At 38.1% G+C, this 21735-nt stretch overlaps 1 protein-coding gene across 1 annotated transcript in view; it reads left to right on the top strand.

Moving 5' to 3' along the window:
* The window catches only part of LOC142652480 (desmoglein-4-like), a 32409-nt gene extending 11866 nt beyond the window's left edge, over positions 1-20543 (top strand). Inside the window, exons 10-19 of the mRNA XM_075828115.1 lie at positions 2094-2279; positions 6858-7129; positions 11277-11416; positions 11502-11711; positions 12145-12378; positions 13863-13990; positions 16113-16158; positions 17660-17928; positions 19467-19779; positions 19852-20543. Coding sequence (XP_075684230.1) covers positions 2094-2279; positions 6858-7129; positions 11277-11416; positions 11502-11711; positions 12145-12378; positions 13863-13990; positions 16113-16158; positions 17660-17928; positions 19467-19779; positions 19852-20543 — 2490 coding nt within the window. The remainder of the gene's footprint in view (positions 1-2093; positions 2280-6857; positions 7130-11276; positions 11417-11501; positions 11712-12144; positions 12379-13862; positions 13991-16112; positions 16159-17659; positions 17929-19466; positions 19780-19851) is intronic.
* The last annotated feature ends 1192 nt before the right edge of the window (positions 20544-21735 follow it).

The raw sequence follows: 21735 nt of genomic DNA, 5'->3' as shown, positions 1-21735 counted from the left end.
AGCTTTTTACCCCTTTATCCTTTGTAAAATTGAAAAAAATGCAAAATTTTAGTGGAAGAAATGTTGATATTCATTTTCATGGCCTAATTCTAATAAATCCTGCATAAGACTTGTGGGGTCTAAATGCCCACTATATCCCTAGATAAATTCTTTAAGTAGTGTAATTTCCACTTTTGGGGGGTTTCCACTGTTTTGGCCTCTCAGGGGCTTTGCAAATGCGACATGGCACCCAAAAACCATTTCAGCTAAATTTGAGCTCCAAAAGCCAAATAGCGCTCCTTCCCTTCTAAGCCTTGCTGTGGGTCCAAACAGCAGTTTATTACCACATATGGCATATTTCCGTAATCGGGAGAAATTGTTTTACAAATGTTGGGGTGCTTTTTCTCCTTTATTACTTGTAAAAATTAAAAATGGCTACCTTTTTTCAGAAAAAAAGTTGATTTTTACCTTTACAGAATAATTCCAATGCATTCAGCAAAACAACCGTGGTGTAAAAATGCTAACTTTACCCCTATAAAAATTTCTTGATGAGTGTAGTTTCAAAAATGGGGTCACTTTCCGGTGGTTTCCACTATTTTGTTCCCTCCAGTGCAATTCAAACGCAACATGGCACTGAAAACTATTGCAGCGAAATCAGAATTTCAAAATCCAAATGGTGCTCCTTCCCTTCTGAGTCCTGCTGTGGGTCCAAACAGCAGTTTATTACCACATATGGGGTATTGCTATAATCAGGAGAAATTGCTTTACATATGTTGGGGTGTTTTTTCTCTTTTATTCCTTGAAAAAATTAAAAATGTCTACGCTTTTTCAGAAAAAAAGTAGATTTTCATCTTCACAAACTAATTCAAATAAATTTAGCAAAAAAACTGTGGGTTCAAAATGCTAATTATACCCCTAGATAAATTCCATGAGGGGTGTAGTTTCCAAAATGAGGTCACTTTTGGGGGTCTTTATTGTTTTGGCCCCACAAGACCTCTTCAAACCTGACATGGTACCTAAAATATATGCCAAAAAAAAGGAGACCCCAAAATCCACTAGGTGCTCCTTTGCTTCTGAGGCCTGTGTTTCAGTCCATGACCGCACTAGGGCCACATGTGGGGTATTTCTAAAAACTGCAGAATCTGGGCAATAAATAATAAGTTACATTTATTGGGTAAAACCTCCTGTGGTATAGAAAAAAATGTATTACATATGAATTTTGTAAAAAAAAAATGAAATTTGTAACTTTCACCTCTACATTGCTTTAATTCCTGTGAAACGCCTAAAGGGTTAATACACTTTCTGAATGCTGTTTTGAATACTTTGAGGGGTGCAGTTTTCAAAATGGGGTGATTTATGGGGACTTTCTAATATATAAGGCCCTCAAAGCCACTTCAGAACTGAACTGGCCCTTGTAAAAATCGCCTTTTGAAATTTTCTTGAAAATATGAGAAATCGCTGCTAAAGTTCTAAGTCTTGTAACGTTCTAGAAAAATAAAAGAATGTTCAAAAAACGATGCCAACATAAAGTAGACATATGGGGGATGTTAACTAGTAACTATTTTGTGTGGTATTACTATCTGTTTTACAAGCAGATACATTTAAATTGAGAAAAATGCTAATTTTTGCAAATTTTCTCGAAATCTTGGTGTTTTTACAAATAAATATTGAATTTATGAACCAAATTTTTTCACTAACATAAAGTACAATATGTCACGAGAAAACAATCTCAGAATCGCTTGGATAGGTAAAAGCATTCCGGAGTTATTACCACATAAAGTGACACGTCAGATTTGAAAAATCGGCTTCGTCCTGAAGGCCAAAACAGGCTCAGTCCTGAAGGGGTTAAACAACAGTGACAAACGAAAACCATTTGCACCAGATCCGTCACGATTGAAATCAATGGTGATGCAAACGGAAACCTATGGTTTCCGTTTTTTTGTCAGGGTTTCGTTCAAGAGCTCCCCTGACTGAACGCTCAGACGGAACCCATGAACGGAGTCCCAACGCAGATGTGAACGAAGCCTTAGATGAGTGAACGAAATACTAATAAATCATATCATGCTACTCAGATGTATAGTTATTAAACATTTTTGTTTGTTTTTTCTTTTCAGTACTCAATTCAAATCAGGGAAAATATGGTTGGTTTAGCAGATCTAAGGATGCAAGTTTTTGATTTAGATGAAGTGTATTCTGATAATTGGCTTGCCATGTTTGAGATAGTGTCAGGCAATGAAGGAGGATGGTTCGCTATTGAAACAGATGCTCAAACAAATGAAGGTGTTTTAAGAATCGTCAAGGTAAATGTTTTGCATCTATAATAAATATTACTTTGGTTAGAGGCATCTTGGTTGACATTATGGTAAGTATTAAAATCTAATGCAGGGATGTAAAACAATTATTAAATTTTTAGCATTTTTGTTCCATATTGTTCTATGCAATTAATTTTCCCTATTTACTGTATCTGGGCATGTGACATGACAGACATATATATATATATATATGATCTTTTCAGAACATAACTTAAAGGCTACGTAAACCTTCGAAAGTCAATCAGTGTTTTTTTGTGTTTATAATTAGTTTTTATTAAAAATACTTTTTGAGATTCAGCTGCTTTGTATTGTGTCCAGAGCAGCTGTATCGTGTGCCGAGACCTGAATCCATCAGGTCCGCTGGACTGACGGGTTCAATGTCAGCGGGTCCTGTGTGTCCCTGACACGTAGGATCCACCTGTAATTGATTAAATCTAAGTAATGAACTTAGATGTGATGGATAACAGGTGGTTCCTGTATGTCAGAGAACCGCAGAACCCACTGTCACTGAACCAGTCAGTCCCACGGACCTGACAGGTACAGGATTCAGCGCTAGAAACAGCTGCTCTGTATACAGGATACCGAGCAGCTGTATCTCAAAAAGTAAATATAATTTTTAATAAAAATTAATTATAAACTCGCACAAAACACACTGATTGACCTTTTTATTAAAAATCGCTTTCAAAGGTTTACATAGCCTTTAAAGCTTGTGGGCCCTGAGGCAAATGCTACTCCTGTACCCACTACTCATCAGGCAGCAGTTTCACATCCTGCCATACATAATCACACTGAATAGGGTTTATATACAATGTAAAATGCAGGTGTATATATAGCGAGATATCTCTGTATAGCATAATTACATAACTGTGCATCTAGCATTTTATGTAATTGTGCCTCCTCACATAGGGTGCTCTGCTCATTTAGTAGCTGTCACGATCTGTGGGTATGTAGACCCACTAGGCCGCACCGCCCTAGCGGGGTAGCAGCCGGCCAAACAACAGTGTACCAAGTCAATATAAAGTCCAAGCACAAGGGTACCTGTAATAGTCCAGACAGTAGCAACGGCTTAGGCACAGATGTGACCTTAGCGGCAGATGTCTGCAGGCGTAGTAGACGGCACAACATGACTCCAACACTAGAGATGGTACAGGAACAAATACAGCACTGGATACAGGATACAGGTAGCAGGGCAAGGGAACACAGGGAACAGGATACGACTAAGGCCTCATTCACATGGCAGGGTTTCCCGGCCGGGTGCCGGCCGTTCATAAATCGGCTGGCACCCGGCTGCATTAGGAATAATAGACCCCTAATGGGGCTATTCACACGACCGATTTTTTGACGGCCGGGAAATCCGGCCGTCAAAAAATAGGACATGCTCTACCTTTGCCCGGGCACCCGGCTCCCATAGAAGTCTATGGGGCCGGGTATTACACGGCCATCACCGGAATGTGTTCCGAGTGATGGCCGGGTTTCCCGGCGCTTGCGCTCTATCTCCTCCTCCTCACAGCGCAGAGTGCATGTGAGGAGGAGGAGTTGATGCCATTCTGACGAATGGCATCGCTGTACACTGTGTTGCAGGGCCGGGGTGTACAGCAGGTGGAAGGGAGCGCTGCGCTGGCTCCCTTCCACTGCTTGTTAAAAGCACCCTGGCTCGGCGACACCTTCGATGGCGCCGCTAGCAGCTGCAGCAGCTGCTGCTGCTACTACTGTAGCGACGCCACTATAGCAGAGCGGGGAGGTATCTCCCCGCTCTGCTATGTGCTAGCCGCACTTTAGCTCGTTGAAGGAGCGGAATCCCCGTGTGTTCGGGGATTCCGCTCCTGGACAGAGCGCTTGATGTCTCTGTCCATATCTGGGCAGTGACATCAGGGGAAACTCCTGAAGCGGAATCCCCGAACACATGGGGATTCCCCTTCAGGAGTTGCCGCTGATGTCACTGTCCGGATCTGCCTGGCCCGGCACGGATGCATAACTTTATGCAAACCGGCCGGGCAGAATGGCCGATTTTACCGGCCGGCACTCGGGCTCGGACGCGACCCGGTCGTGTGAATCCCGCCTCAGGGACCATTTTCAAAACTAACAAAGGAATACAAACAACGCTCAGGCAGGGAGTGAAAGGGCAGGGGCCCTTTTACAGTCCAGGGGGATTAGGCTAATTAGAACCATATTTTCATGTGGGCGCGCTGGCCCTTTAAGGCCGGGCACGAGTGTGCGTGCGCACCCTGCGGGACATAGATGTAGAGCGGAGCGGAGCGGAGATGTGGACTTGCACTTACAAGGCCATGGCTGCGGCCGTCGAGGGGTGAGTAACCACGACAGTCCACAGCCTTGGATGTTACAGTAGCATTGGGTGGTATGTGGACCTCCAGCAATAGGGATCATGTTGTGTCTGCTACATCTGCACTCCCTTCAGCTATGCCATTGGTGCATCAGTTTGTGAAGCAGTAATTCAAGTGTTAATACAACACTAGGAATGGTCTTATAATTTCCACAATATATCCCATGTACATAAACATAGACATCATCACCATTGGACCATAGTAAGCTAGCGGGAAAATATACTAGAATAATATCAGCAAAACATTTCCTTGTGCAAATATTTATTGGATTTTCAAAATGCAAAAACAAGTCATGGACTTTAAAAAGTATTTGACATAAAATGTGTATACAAAGATGCATAATGTATAAGTGTATATGAATAAAATATTTGGTATGTACACTACCGTTCAAAAGTTTAGGGTCACTTAGAAATTTCCTTACTTTTGCAAGAAAAGCACAGTTGTTTTCAATGAAGATAACATTAAATTAATCAGAAATACACTCTATACATTGTTAATGTGCTAAATGACTATTCTAGCTGCAAACGTCTGTTTTTTAATGCAATATCTACATAGATGTATAGAGGCCCATTTCCAGCAACCATCACTCCAGTGTTCTAATGGTACATTGTGTTTGCTAACTGTGTTAGAAGGCTAATGGATGATTAGAAAACACTTGAAAACCCTTGTGCAATTATGTTAGCACCGCTGTAAACAGTTTTGCTGTTTAGAGGAGCTATAAAACTGACCTTCCTTTGAGCTAGTTGAGAATCTGGAGCATTACATTTGTGGGTTCGATTCAACTCTCAAAATTGCTACAAAAAGAGAGCTTTCATGTGAAACTCGACAGTCTATTCTTGTTCTTAGAAATGAAGGCTATTCCATGAGAGAAATTGCCAAGAAACTGAAGATTTCCTACAATGGTGTGTACTACTCCCTTCAGAGGACAGCACAAACAGGCTCTAACCAGAGTAGAAAGAGAAGTGGGAGGCTCCGCTGCACAACTGAGCAACAAGACAAGTACATTAGAGTCTCTAGTTTGAGAAATAGACGCCTCACAGGTCCTCAACTGGCAGCTTCATTAAATAGTACCCGCAAAACGCCAGTGTCAACATCTACATTGAAGAGGCGACTCCGGGATGCTGGCCTTCAGGGCAGAGTGGCAAAGAAAAAGCCATATCTGAGACTGGCTAATAAAAGGAAAAGATTAATATGGGCAAAAGCACACAGACATTGGACAGAGGAAGATTGGAAAAAAGTGTTATGGACAGACGAATCGGAGTTTGAGGTGTTTGGATCACACAGAAGAACATTTGTGAGACGCAGAACAACTGAAAAGATGCTGGAAGAGTGCCTGACGCCATCTGTCAAGCATGGTGGAGGTAATGTGATGGTCTTGGGTTGCTTTGGTGCTGGTAAAGTGGGAGATTTGTACAAGGTAAAAGGGATTTTGAATAAGGAAGGCTATCACTCCATTTTGCAACGCCATGCCATACCCTGTGGACAGCGCTTGATTGAAGCCAATTTCATCCTACAACACGACAATGACCCAAAGCACACCTCCAAATTATGCAAGAACTATTTAGGGAAGAAGCAGGCAGCTGGTATTCTATCTGTAATGGAGTGGCCAGCGCAGTCACCAGATCTCAACCCCATAGAGCTGTTGTGGGAGCAGCTTGACCGTATGGTACGCAAGAAGTGCCCATCAAGCCAATCCAACTTGTGTGAGGGCCTTCTGGAAGCATGGGGTGAAATTTCTCCTGATAACCTCAGCAAATTAACAGCTAGAATGGCAAAGGTCTGCAATGCTGTAATTGCTGCAAATGGAGCATTCTTTGACGAAATCAAAGTTTGAAGGAGAAAATTATTATTTGAAATAAAAATCATTATTTCTAACCTTGTCAATGTCCTGACTATATATTCAAGTAATTTTGCAACTCATTTGATAAATATAAGTGTGAATCTTCATGGAAAACACAAAATTGTCTGGGTGACCCCAAACTTTTGAACGGTAGTTTATGTACATATATATAGGCCTATAAATGCTGGGGTGGACTTGACTTTAAGATCTGCCATTCCCCTCACTTCTGAATAGTAGAATAGGCATAACCGCCCCTCGACACAAAAAATACCAGTTCCAGTTAAATAACTATTAATTGTAATAACTCATTGTGCAGATATGTCATAGATGTAGGATATTTAAATGATCTGTCTAATATGTTTCTTGATTTTTTTGGGTCTATAGGCATTGGATTATGAAGCAATGAAGTCAGCCAATCTAGCGTTTCTAGTAAGAAACAGGGCAGCTTTCCATTCTTCTGTCATGTCTCAATACCAAGCAAAAGTGACTAACATAAATGTTCAAGTCCAAAATGTGAAAGAAGGACCCGTCTTTATTCCCTCCAACTATAATGTACAGATCCCAGCAGGATTATCAGGAGAAGCTTTAATACAATTTATTTTGACTAAAGTTACAGCTTTGGATTTAGACACTGGAGGACCCGCTACAAATGTTGTGTAAGATACAAATTTCATTATAAGAATTCTTACTATCAAGTGTTACGATATATAAAACAATCAATGAGGCTTCAGAACCCCTGCTGAGGTAGCATCAATGCTGGTAAAGGGGGTTGATGGTTTTCAAGGAGAAAAAAAGAACTGGTCAATTGCTCCGAGATTGTACAATATGTTCTCCGAAGAGAAGCTTAAACGCTATGTACACCTTTGAAAGCTATTTATTTTAATAAAAATGTCTATCAGTGTGTTTAATGCAACTTTTATTTAGTTTTTATTTTAAAATAATTTTAACTTTTTGAGATACAGCTGTTTAGTATTCTGTATATAGAGCAGCTGTATCATGCGCCGAGACCTGAATCCATTATGAACTTAGATGTGATGGATAACAGGTGGATCCTGCGTGTCTCCCGCTGACACCGAACTCATCAGTGCCGCTGACCTGACAGATACAGGATTCAGCGCTAGATACAGCTCCTCTCTATACATTATACAAAGCAGCTGTAACTCAAAAAGTACAAATAAATTTTAATAAAAACTAATTAGAAAGTTGCGCCAAACACACTGATATACACACATATATATATATATATATATATATATATATATATATATATAAATCGCTTTTGAAGGTTTAATTTTTTTACCAGTTCTGTGAATATAAAAATGGCTAAAACATTAACATCAATGTTTTATTGTAAACATTGTACATACTAAAAAGTTCCTGTTACAAATTATATATAGATCTACGTCGGTTTAAAGGGAACCTGTCACCAGCATTTCAAATATTAAACAAGCAATACCGGGTAGAAGTGGGTGAAAAATCATTTCTATATAATCTATAATTGTGTTCTTAGTCAGCTCTGTACCTTTAGTATTCAGTTTTTTAGTGTTCCTGTGCCGTATGCTAATGAGCATAAAATAATCATATCTTAGTTCGAAAAGTCATATCTTCATACCTCAACCCTTCCCGAGTTAACCCCGGATCCTTACTTTTGAGTGATAGCTTAGTTTTGATTGACCGCATTCAGGGTGGGCCAGTTTTCTGCGGCGAGCGGGCATAAGAAGGGGAACGAATGAGTCTGCTGGATTATTACCATAAAAGGCGCAAAATGTTTGCAGACCGTTATTTACAGTCAGAGGAGGAGTTTAGGAGAGGGGATAACGGCAATTAACTTTTGAGAGCAGCGGCCAGTGAGGGGTGAGTAGGGTTCAATAGGTGAAATGCTGATGACAGGTTTCCTTTTTTTAAATACCCTATTTTTAATTTTTAGAGTGGGGGTTCCCAGTAAGGACCCTTATTTATTAGCCAGAGTGGAGAGCTGCTACAAAGAGTGTCTTTTGCTTTGGAGGTTCCAGCGGGTCCATTGATTTTAACATGGATTGTTTCCATTATTTTTTCTTCCCTGCCCTGAACCTTCGCTGCTGAGGGTCCTTGCAATAAGATCCAATATTATTTGCTTATCATCATTGCAGAGTTCAAACATAGTCATAAGAAGTATTGGTAGAGAAGTCAGTTCCATAAAAACAAGTTCTAAGTGAGTTAGACAAAAAAAGACACGGCGCCACAAGAGCCAAATGAACCACAGGTAGGCTAGAGAGCCACGATGAATAAGACAATTCCGCTCACCTCGGATGGTGGACACCTTAGGTGTCAGAAAGGCATGGAAAGCTGCAGCCAGGTCTGAACACAGCAAGCGAGGCTTGATGTCTGTTGAGGGGTGTTTGGAAATAGAGAAAAATCGGACCACCGGCGCTGCTTAGAGGATTGATCAAACACATATGTATAGTCCATGGAATTAATTCCGAGACTAGGTATAACAGGCATGTTTAATAATATTCCTGTTTTATATTATTAGTATTACGGCATAACGATTCTGGCTGTAATGGATATGCGCTTTTAATACGTGAAGGATTATTGTATTATTATCATCCTACTTGTTCTTTTCTTATATGTAAAAGTATTGTCCATGTATATTTTTATTGTTATTGTAGCCCTTTACTTCTGTGACCTTTAACCTGTCCATTCTGGCGGTCTTTTTCCTCCCCCATTTTTTATAAATGGGCGGTAAAACCGCATAGTCTGTATTGGCCTGAGGAAGACGCCGGTTCGGTGTCGAAACGCGTAGCCTATTGACATTAAAGTCCTTTGATTTCCGATGGTTGTCCAACTCTCCTATTACTCATAAACATCCTCTAAGCAGCGCCGTTGGTCCGATTTTTCTCTATTTCCAAACACCCCATAAAAACAAGTTGGCAAGTCTGACATTTCCTAAGATGCTCTTAAGTGCTGAATAAAATTAATGACAGGATCATCACTAAAGTGCCCGTGGGTCTGTCCAACAAACATTTACATACATTCCTCTAAACGATTTTCCCCAAGTTTAACCCCTTAAGCACTGAACCATTTTTTCGTTTATCACTCCCCGCATTCCAAGAGCCATAACTTTTTTATTTTTCCATCAAAAGAGCGATGTGAGGGCTTATTGTTTGTTGCAGAAGTTGTAGTTTCTAATGGCGCCATTTAAAGTACCATATAATGTACTGGGAAACTGAAAAAAAAATCATTTGCGGGCTGAAATTGGAAAAAAGTGTGATTCCTACATTTTTCTTTGGTTTTTCGTTTTTATGGCTTTCACCATGTGGTAAACACGACAACTTAATATTATTCTGCGGCTCAATACGATTACCCGTGATACCAAATTTATATAGTTTTTTCTTATATTTTATTCCCTTAAAAAATCATCACATTTTGAGAGCCATAACTTTTTTATTTTTCAGTGGATTGAGCGATGTGAGGGTTTATTTTTTGCGGGATAATTTTATTGGTATAATTTTTGATCACTTTTTATTACATTTTGTTTGCGACCTAAAGTAACCAAAAACAGCACGTTTTAAATGTTTTGGTTTTTACTGCATTGACCGTGCAAGTTAAATAATGGTATATTGTAATAGTTCAGACTTTTATGGACACAGCTATACCAATTTTATTTTTATTTTTGTATTTTTTACATTGGGAATTTTTTTTTTAACTTTTAATATTTGTAATTTTTTTTTACTACTAATAACTTCATTAAACTTTTTTTTACACCATTTATTAGTCCCCCTAGGGGACTTGAACCAGCGATTCTTAGATCACTTCTTACAATTTACTGAAATACTAATGTATTGCAGTATATCGTCGTTTTCACAGGCTTTTGTTAAGCCGTGCCAGAGACACGGCTTAAAGGAGTTTTCCAGGGAGACCCAATTTTTGCGGCGGGTAGTGCACAAGCACAGAGTTATCTGAAGAGGCACGAAGAAAATGGGGCGGGCATTGAAGCATAAGCAAAGGATGAACGGCGCGGGCATTGAGGAGGCTGTGGACCAATAGGATGCCTCAAACCTGGGTATACGTCAGAAGTCCCGGATTTGAGGCATCCTACTGGTCCACAGCCTCCTCAATTCCTGCGCCGTTCATTCTCTGCTTATGCTTCAATGTCGGCACAATATAATTCGCTTCCATTCTATTCCTCAGTCGGGAAGCGCACAACCACTGAGGATATAAGTATAAAAAAATTGTATTCCTGGAAAACCCCTTTATAACAGAGGAAGACAAAAGGCCCCTGGGCTGCCATGACAACCTCCGGCACACCCCGATTGCAGTGTGGGGGCGTCGATGACCTTACGGAGGGGGCCATCCCCCTCTTCTCAACGCTTCAGATGCTGCGGTCGCGATTGACCGCAGTATTTGAGGGGTTAAATGGCCAGGAACAGCGCGATCGCTGACACCTGCAGCGTATGAAGCGCGTTCAGCCCGTGAGCGCCCTCCATACTTCCTTATGATGCTTATCACGTACCTGTACATAATAATGCGTCAAGGGTTTAAAGGGGCAGTTTTAGTATAGGAAAACTCGTCAAATATATCTAATTTAATATAGGAAAGTCACGCTTTTGGGACCTACAACTGGCTACAAAGCGTCTATCTCTCCCTTTTATTGTTCAAATTGGACAATCCCGTTCTGCTGAATTCTGACCTATGTTTTGATAAGAATAACCCTTGACTTCTCAGCTGCTCTATAATACAGGTTCATTGGTTGTGTTTGAACCAACAAAGTTTGTCAGTATTCTCTAGACAAAACACAATATTTAACACTGTCAATCTCAATAGGTATTCATTGGATAAAGAATCCAGCAAGTGGTTCATAATTGATTCTACAACTGGCGAGATCAAAATGACTTATGAAATGATTCGAGATGGTGCAAATAACGGTGGAAACCACACTGCTACAATTCTTGCTATAGATACTGGTGAGGTTATAACCCTGTCTTATTATAATTCGCATTATTTGAAATGGCATACGGCTTCACTTATTATTTTAAACTTTTTGTACAGTGGATCCTACCCTAACATCAACTGCTACAGTTGAAGTAGGAATGATTTCATCAAACACGAATCAAGCTTGCCCTGTGGTTACACAAGAACCCCGTGTGGTATGTTTGGATACCAAGGAAATTGTCATTAGGGCAGTTCAAGACCCTTTGAATGCCCCATTGAAGATAACTGTTGAGCAAAATCCTTACTGGACTGCCGTGCCACTTAATGGTAAATACTAGACAAATAAGATATACATACTAGAATATAAAATACTGCCCATTGTCTCCATATTCTTTGTAATATTGCATGTTATTAATTAGATATTAGATTGTTAGGTAGGTACTGTATCTAGATATATAAACGGATAGATGATGGATGGATGGATGGATGGATGGATAGATGGATGGATGGATGGATGGATAAATAGATAGATAGATAGATAGATAGATAGATAGATAGATAGATAGATAGATAGATAGATAGATAGATAGATAGATAGATAGATAGATAGATAGATAGATATTACTAGTTACTAAAATGTTTATTCTGTATATTATTAATAATAATAATGATAGTCTAATATCTTTTATAGCAACCTAACTATATTCATAACTATACGGATTTGCATAAAAGAAATTGACTGAACCTTTTTATATTTTAGACACGGCTGTAACTTTGGTTGGAAGCTCATCTGTTGGTGCTCGTAATTATTCTGTGGTAGTATACGTTACAGACAAAAATAATCTTTCTTGTCCAAACTCAATTCCTATTGTTATACAAGCCTGTGAGTGTAACACTGCTAGATCTTGTGATGCTTCAAAACTGTCAGGCAAGAGTGTATCCCTTGGTCCCGCAGCAATCGGCCTTATGGTTCTGGGATTTTTAGCTCTTCTGTGTAAGTAATCAGCACTTATCTCACAGTACAAGTTCTAATATGGAATCATTTATTTAAGTCATTAAAGGATTGTTTTTTCTAGGCTTTGAATTTTTTACATTTATTTACCAGGCAAAAAGAAATAACAAACACTGACTTAAAGAGTCTCTGTCACCAGATTATAAATGCCCTATCTCCTACATAATCGGATCGGCGCTGTAATGTAGATAACAGCAGTGGTTTTTATTTTGAAAAACAATCATTTTTGAGCAAGTTATGAACAATTTTAGATTTATGCTAATTAGTTTCTTAATGACCAACAGAGGAGTGTATGACGTTGACCAATCAGTGACGAATTAGCCTCATACACTTCTCATTGTTCCAGTCCATTGTTACAGCGTGACTGTGCAGTGAAAGAAGCTGGGCTGAACGAATGAGAAGTGTATGATGCTGATTGGTCACTGATTGGTCACTGATTGGTCAGCCTCATACACTCCTATGTACAATGCCCAGTAGGTAAAAAGTAAAACACGCCCAGTTGTCTATTAAGAAACTAATTAGCATAAATCTAAAATTGATCATAACTTGCTCAAAAATGATCGTTTTCAAAATAAAAACCATTGTTGTTATCTACATTACAGCGCCGACCAGATTATATAGGAGATAGGGCACTTATAATGTAATGACAGAGACTCTTTAAATACAGTAGCCCGATGCTTCTCGAACTGTGAGGTGGGCCTAACTAGTGAGGCACCCCCCAGTTGTTAGGGAGGCAGTCGTGGGAGCAATCAAAACCAGAAAGTGGTGCATCATCAGTGTGCCGTTATTTTTATTTGTTTTGATAGTCTCCTAAAGTGTTGTGGCGCTATAACCGTGCCGAAACGGGTTCAGACTGTAGACGAAAGAGTTTTAGATGTTTTTGCTGGTCAGGGGAGTATTGGTAAAGATGGTCGAAAAAAAAAATTCTATCTGTTGGCAGCCTCTACTCTTTAACAGTGGATAGCTCTACAGTTTGACCAATTTTTCAGCTAGATATCTAAATACTACATAAGCTGATAATATCCCTGTCTACTAATTACCCTAATATCTATACTATCTATAATATCTATACTACATAAGCTGATAATATCCCTGTTTACTAATTACCTCATTTTTAAGATTTTTAAGTTACTCAATGAATTCCTGCGACATGCAGGACCCACTGACACTGAACCCGTCAGTCTCGCGGACCTGACAGATACAGGTTTCGTCGCTAGATACAGCTGCTCTGTGTACAGGATACAAAACAGCTGTATCTCAAAAAGAAAAAATATTTTGAATAAAAAGTATTTAGAAAGTTGCACCAAACACACTGATAGCCATTTTTATTTAAAAAAATTAATAAATCGCTTTCAAAGGTGTACATAGCCTTTAAGCTTCTCTTCGGAGAACATGGTGGACATAGCCTTGAACATCATTGATTGCAAAATATATTTTTAACACGTTATTTTATTGTTTCTTAACAGTGGCTCTGCTCCTATTACCGCTATGTGTATGTGGATCTGGTGCAGGGGCTAAATTTGTTCCAGTTGCAGCTGGGTATGATGGAGATTGTCATCAATGGGGAACAGAAGGTGCCAAGCCTGAAGATGTGGTCAGTTTTTTTTTTTTTTATTATTATAATTATTATTATATTACTACTAGAATTATTACTTTTTTTCATAGGAAATTTAAAAAAAATTCATGACAGATTAACTACCCAATTAACAAAAATTAATATAAGCACCTGTATAATAAAAGCAAAGTAGGATACTTAGAGTACAGAGCCATAGTGTAGCATTACCATAGTGGTATACTAAAACTTTGCAAACACCATCTGGTATTTAAAGGGGTATTCCGGTTTTAGCAAATAAAGGTTTTTCATCGTATATTCATGAGTTTTACAATTTTCCAATATACTTTTTTTTGTAAAATCTTCTCAGTTTTCAAGATCTCTTTAATTATTTTTTTTTTACTTCCAGTGGATAAAAATCTGCCCTGGTCATGTGATAGTTACACAGGTGTATGTCTCGTTCACCTGTGAGATTATCATATGACCATGACAAGCAGAGATCTTAAAAACTGTGAGGAATTGATACAAAAAGTATATTTCAAAATTGCATAACTTTCCGTTATATGAACAATAACTTTTAAGTACGGATATAATAGAGTTAATTGAACTCTATAGATATTCAGACACTCGCAATTTTAGGGAATTATATTAGGTCGATAGGGTCTCACACATAATTTTTACTACATGCAATCTCAAACCAGTACATAAGGCGACTTTAACATGAGAAAATATCAAGAAGAAAGACATGAGGTATAAAAAAGTTGCAAACAAGTCGCATCTCATTTACGAGTCAGCCTTTGCAAGCATATTCTAGGTTCTAACTCGAAATCTAATATTTCTTAGCTATATTGCTGCCTGAATAGCATACCAACACTAACAAGGGCATTATACCAGCCGAAAGCTAAATGAGAGCATGGCTCTAAGGGCGGATTCACACGAACGTGATTTTCGTCCGTGCAGCCCATGTGGTTTTCACGCGGGTCGCACAGACCTATACAAGTCTATGGGGCAGTGCAGACAGTCCATGAGTTTTGCGCAGTTTGAGTCCGCTGCGTAAAACTCACGACATGTTCTATATTTAAGCGTTTTTCGCGTATCACGCACCCATTGAAGTCAAAGGGTGCGTGAAAATCACGCGCACCCCACGGAAGCCCTTCCGTGGGATGCGCGTTATTCACGCAACAACAGTAAAAGAATGAATGTAAACAGAAAAGCACCGGAGTGTCATAAAGATGGCGGCTGCGCGAAAAGCACGCAGCCGCGCATCCATATGAACAGGACACACGGAGCTGTCACGCTGCTGCCATGCGCGCGCAAAACGGATGCGTTTTGTGCGCGCGCAAAACGCTCACGTTCGTCTGAATCTGCCCTAAAGCAGTCTATCCCTCACCTTGACCTCACCCTATTGTCATTCCAAGACCCTGTCCACACATGTCAGATTAGACACGCATTTCAGAGCAGATTCCACATCAATGTCCGCATCGAAACCAATGATAATCCACATCCTATGTATGTGAACAGGGTTTTCATAACCTCGTTCACATGCTGCAGAAAATTTCTGTGCAGATTTTTCTCCCCGACATGAAATAAAATTAGTCATGAAAATAAGAAGTATGCTATTTATTTCCGCAGATCCTGCATGGAAAATCTGGGGATTAGCCAAATTGAATGACAATAGGGCTAATTTACAGATTTCTGCCACGGTTCATGTAGGAATTCTGTTGAATTTGCAATGCGCAAATCTGATACGTGTCTACTTAGCCTTAAACTAGAAAATAAATCCTACATGTTTTGACTTTAATTTACTGCAATATCTTCATATATTAATGCTGAAATATTTAAAATCAGAAGTTTACTTCCGATAGACCGTTTACAACATGTGTCTTGAATAGCATGTGTTTATAAACAATTATCGTATTATGTGCTAAGGAATATGGAGATTATGCAGTACTTAATTCATTCTAGGACAAAGACAAATGTACTAGTAGATAGTGTTTGCGTGTTAGGTAAGTACTTAGCAAATGAGCTTGCTTTTTAAAAGCAATAAATTGACAGATACAGAAGAGCTTACATCTATATGTGCTAAAAGAATAGCTTAGGAATATTTTGTAACAAATAGTATGAATATGAACAAATAGTAAATCCTTCTTTGTTTCCTATCTAGGATATGACAAGCCCATTTATAACTTCTGGGGCCCCTGACTATTCTGGTAAGTTTAAGAAATGTCCATGTTTATTACTTTTAAGGCTGTATTTACATGCTGTGGGTGTTTCGTTTTTTTGGCTACAATTTTGGCAAAAAAAATTGTCGCAAAAACGCAACATTTTTCCAAATGTTCCTGCAAGAAAATACAATACAACTGAAAAGTATGAAAATAGCCTAAAAGAATGCCTTTACCCAAGAAATTCATGCCTTTGTATGTCAGATTTTCAATTATAGGTTCGATCTCAAATATATCAGGAAGTCTAACAGAGTTTTTATCAGTTCCATTATGACCAAAAATGTACACATGTAGCGTGGCTTAAGTGGTATAAGGAGGGCAGGGGCATTCACAGCTAAACCCTGCTCAGCCGAATGAAATGAAATGTGGAATGGGATGGGAGAGGAGGTTCATTATTCCGAAAAGATTCAGAGTACATTTTTTTTTTATGTTGACCGTATGTAAAATGATTCTGAAATTAATAACAAATTCTCACAGTGAAATCATTGATGAATGTGGTCACACGTAGTATTTAAATAAATCCATCAACAAATCAGATCCAGTTATTGCACGCCCTATCCACTATGGCAAAATCAAATAAGGAACAAGGTATGTCTTCCAACTCAATTAACACTTGGTACGTCTTTGTAAATTCAGTAGTGTACATTAAAAAGACAGAAAGTGTGGTGGCAGAAATATAGATATAGAGAAGACTGTTTTGGTTTCAGGAACATCGGTTATTTATATTCTGGTGTTATATAACATTCAGATGATCAAAAGTACCCGTATGTCACAGGTTAGATGTTTAATTGCCTAGTTGAGTTAGGTGTCTGGCACAATCTACATCATTATACAAAAAAAATAGAATAGACATAAATTAAGCTTTAAATGCTATGTACACCTCTGAAAGTGTTTGTTTGTTTTTTTAAATCAGTGTGATTGGTGCAACTTTCAAAATACTTTTTATTAAAAATTATTTTTACTTTTTGAGATACAGCTGCTCTGTATACAGGATACAGCTGTATCTCAAAAAGTTAAAAAAAATTAATAAAAAGTATTTACAAAGTTGAACCATACACACTGATAGACATTTTTATTAAAAAAAAAAACAAACGATTTTTAAAGGTGTACATAACCTTTAAAGAATAGTTCAGGCAAGTGTGTAAATTGCTAAAATACAGAATAGTGTGGATATGGCAAGCAATGATAGCCATAATGGTCATCCTCTGGTAAGGCTGGTTAGGGGTTTGGGTACTCTGAAGGTTAGTAGCTACTCATATTAGTACTAACAATAAAACACTTATTTTAATTCTTTTATTCTTCCTTTTTTTAAAAGAAAAATAATAATAATATTACATATATATATATATATATATATATATATATATATATATATATATATATATATATATATATATATATATTCATAAACCAGCTCATAACAAAGATACATTCAATGATATATATGTTGGTGTATGTATTCTTATTTCTGCAAATTCTTATTTTGTAGAAGTTAATGCAGGCAACTTCATGCATGGAGTTGGTGCTGGTGCTGGAAGCGCATCAGGAGCAGCAAATAGAGGCATCATAAGAGATACTTCCGCTACAGGGATTGAGACAGCCACGGCTCTAGGAGAAGGGATGGGGTATGATGGACATGGCATGGGAGGATATTCTGGCGAAAGCAATGTAGCCAATTCTTATATGGGACCCATGCCACCACCATACGAGAAAAGTGGCACGTTGAACATGGCTTATGTGGATAACTACTTTGCTGAGGTAAGATGTCCAATAATACTAAGTATGTATGTAATTGGTAAACAATCTTAGAGCTTTCTTCCAGCTTTCCTTTAGTTCTCTTCCAAATATAGCTCCACACCTGTTCATATGTTGTGTCTGTTTATGCAGTTCAGCTTTAATAAAGTAAATGCGGGTATGTGGCAATAGAACAAACCATGGATGTGGAGGTGTGGCACCGTTTTATGCGGCCATGTATTTCTCATCCTGTAAAACCTCCTTAAAGGAGTATGTACACCCTTTCAATAAAAGTACATTGTTGTGATTATACCAAGGCATCTATATGTTTGTTTTATTCAATGTTCTTCTAGTTAGGTAACACTCTAATTGTAATGTTTTGTAATGTCTCCACGTGTGAGGTAACATAACTGTTGTTTCATTTAAAAAAAAGAAAAGCTAAGACAAAAGGTACTTAAAAAAAGTAGCCATTGACCTTTGGTTTATCAGACCAAAACCTTTAGGACTACTCTTGTTTTTTTGTAAAGGACCAAAGTTAGGAAGCTTCTATCTAAGCCCTATTGACATTGTAAGAAGATATGATCTTGTTTCCTACTTCACCTCTTTTAGGTTAAGTATAAAAAAATATGCAGAAGACCCCCCCCCCCCTCCCACACACACACACTCACACACTCACATCCTGAAGTCCATATGCTTTACTGGGTATTTGGAAAAGGTTTGTCGACACTAGACAATCACTTTAAGACTTACTATTGCCCTATATATTGTAGTAACCACAAACCAAGTGGTTGGTTTAGAGCTATCTCAAGTTTTATGATCCACCCAAAGTTGTAACACATGGTTAAATGGATTTTCCGGGAGTTTAAAACATTAGAGTGACAGTAGAAAATGTGCTAAAATAAAAAAATAACCAATACTCTACCTGTTAAATTCCCCGCTGCTCCAGTGCTGACGCTTCCGGTGGTGCACGCTGGTCTTTATTTACTTGTCCTGCAGTAATAATTTCCTGTTCATCTATGTGACTGCTGCAGCCAATCACTGGCCTCAGCAGTCTTGTGCTGTACACGCAAGCATCACTGCTGAGGCCAGTGATTGACTGCAATGGTCATTGTTGCTGCAAATTAAGACTGTCGGGGACCACTGGAGCATTGACGCTCGATTTAACTGGTATCGGTTATTTTTTATTTTATCACATTCTACTGTAATTCTATGTTTTTTAAACTCTTGGAAAACCCCTTTAACTATATGCCCGGTTCAAACAAATTATACATTTTTTTTCTCAACACAATAATGTTTGGAAGATTGCCCAAACAGACCATTCAATCTGAAAATTAGAATTTCCCATAATATCCAGATATAATGATAAAAAAAAAAAGGGTAAGCAGGTGTCTCCCAGTTTTAAATAGACTGCCTTTCCAAATGATATATGCGGCCCTAAGAAATAGATCAGTGAAATAATTGTTTAAAAACAAGTTCCGGAAGTTATTATTTTATTTATTATTGATTGTATTTAAAATGGAATTATATGATTTCATGGTATTATATGATTGCTATCATTTTAGAAAGCAGAATCTTATGCCAATGAAGATGAGAGTCGCCCGGCGAATGATTGTCTTCTAATTTATGATAATGAAGGCGTTGGAAGCCCAGCTGGATCTATCGGGTGCTGCAGCTTTATTGCTGATGACTTGGATGACACCTTCTTGGACACATTGGGACCAAAATTTAAAACATTGGCAGAAATTTGCATTGGTTCAGAAATTGAACCAGAGTCAAGTGGTGAGGAGCCAAGATTTTTTCCAAATGTTCCAATAATAGAAACTGAAAATTTTATGATAGATGATTCAACTATTAATGTTCCAGTAAATAGATCTTCTAATGTTCCAGTAAATAGATCTATTAATGTTCCAGTAAATAGAACTATTAATGTTCCAGTAAATAGATCTATGCCAGTTAGCAGCTCTACATATGTGACAGAGAGCTCAATATCATCTGCCAATCTTCAACCAGTTAGGCCTATGCCAGAAGTTTTAATTCCAGGTAATGTAATGGTAACTGAGACTTACACAACATCTGGGGGCACATTGAGACCAGTTACCCGTAATGTAGATCCCGGTCCCCCTACTAATATTTTGGTAACAGAAAGGCTGGTTGGATCTACAGCAGCGGCACATGGAGTATTTCCTGATCTACACAATGGCTCCAATGTCATTGTGACAGAGAGGGTAATCCGTCCAGCATCTGGAGTTCATGAATTTATAGAACTACCAAATATGACAAATCTAGCAGATACATCAAATGTTGTACTAAGAGAAAGAGTTGTTGGACCTAATAGTTCAAGGCTGTCTAATTCTTTTAACATCCAAGATATAGATTTTGGAGATGCACAGAATGTACTGGTTACTGAAAGGGTCATACAACCCATCTCCAATGTTCAGGGAAATTTAAGCATTCGCCCTGAAATGGGAAGTTCTCAAAATATATATGTAACGGAAAAAACTGTACGATCTGGTCCACCTGTTAGAACCCATATGTTGAGTGCTGAACCTTTGCTAACTCAAACAGTTGGTTCCACTTCCCCTAGTTTAACCCGCAGCAAAGTAACAAAGTACAGCACAGTTCAATACACTAAACAATAAATTTGCCAATTTCACTAGACATGGATTTAAATAAACTATTAGTGATTTAATTTAGGATTTGTTCAAACTCAGAAATATTAACCCTTCAAGACACAATGGGGTTAATATATAGCACCAGAGCAAGAAATCATAGATTTCCTTCCGTCTTCTAAAGGCCACTCAAAATTAATTGCCCTGAAATAATTTTTTAGTGGTCTAAAAGTCTTAGAGGTAAAAATAAAAATTATGAATTTGTATAGTTATCATATAATAGTAAACTTTTCTAGCGTTAGGATAAAAACACAATAAAAAAAATTAGCTATTTGACAACAGATTTTAAATTCTCCAACAAATTTGTCTTTGTATGCGTTTGGCTAATTTTGTTCATGTCCCACTTTGTGTAATATATGTAAATTAAAATTGTGTTACTGTGCTGTAAATATTATTAACTCCCAAAAAGAACCTGCTACACTTTCATTTACATTGCCTATTATGGCCTAGTTTCCTTCACTGCATTTCCTCTAATGTCCCCTACTGTAGCTTCTACTATAAAAACGCAGTAAAATAAAAAAAAGTGCAGTTTTTTTTAATGCTTTTTTCTTTATAGCAAATATTTTTATACAATTCTATTCCCGTATATTTTATTATCGGTCTATTAGAATGTGTTAGGGGACGATAAAGTAACTACCCTTATAAAGATTTTATTTTTAGAAAATGTATATTAATATTGTTTAAAACCCATACTAACTTACTGTATGTTTTTAATAAAATAAAAACAGCAACAGTAAGTAAAATCCATTTTTGCTAAGTTATTCTTACCTGTAAAAAGGTAAATTTCTCATTCCCCTCTTGTCATTAGGTGATGGATTGGATAACTGATTAAATAAATACATCAGTTATGTCATTTGTTTTGGTAAAAAATAAACTAGCACTAGCATGAATAAAGGCTTGAGGTGCATAAGATAGTTGTCTTGCATGTGTCTCAGCCGAGGACCAGGTTCTTGTCAACATGTTATTAGCCTGCGAAGAAAGATCAGCAGTGTCAAGACAGTTCTAGTGCCACTTCTCCCAGGACAACTACCTGTCTGACCATTCTTTCCCCAGCCCGGTGATGGCAGAGTACAGTTTGGCAGGCCCCTAAAAAATGTTATCTGTCAAATGCTGCATTTGTTACACCTAATCCAATATGCACTGATATATTAAGACATAATTC

The sequence above is a fragment of the Rhinoderma darwinii genome, chromosome 5 (genome assembly GCF_050947455.1).
Source record: "Rhinoderma darwinii isolate aRhiDar2 chromosome 5, aRhiDar2.hap1, whole genome shotgun sequence".
NCBI lineage: Eukaryota > Metazoa > Chordata > Amphibia > Anura > Rhinodermatidae > Rhinoderma > Rhinoderma darwinii.
This window is presented reverse-complemented; position numbering and strand designations above follow the sequence as displayed.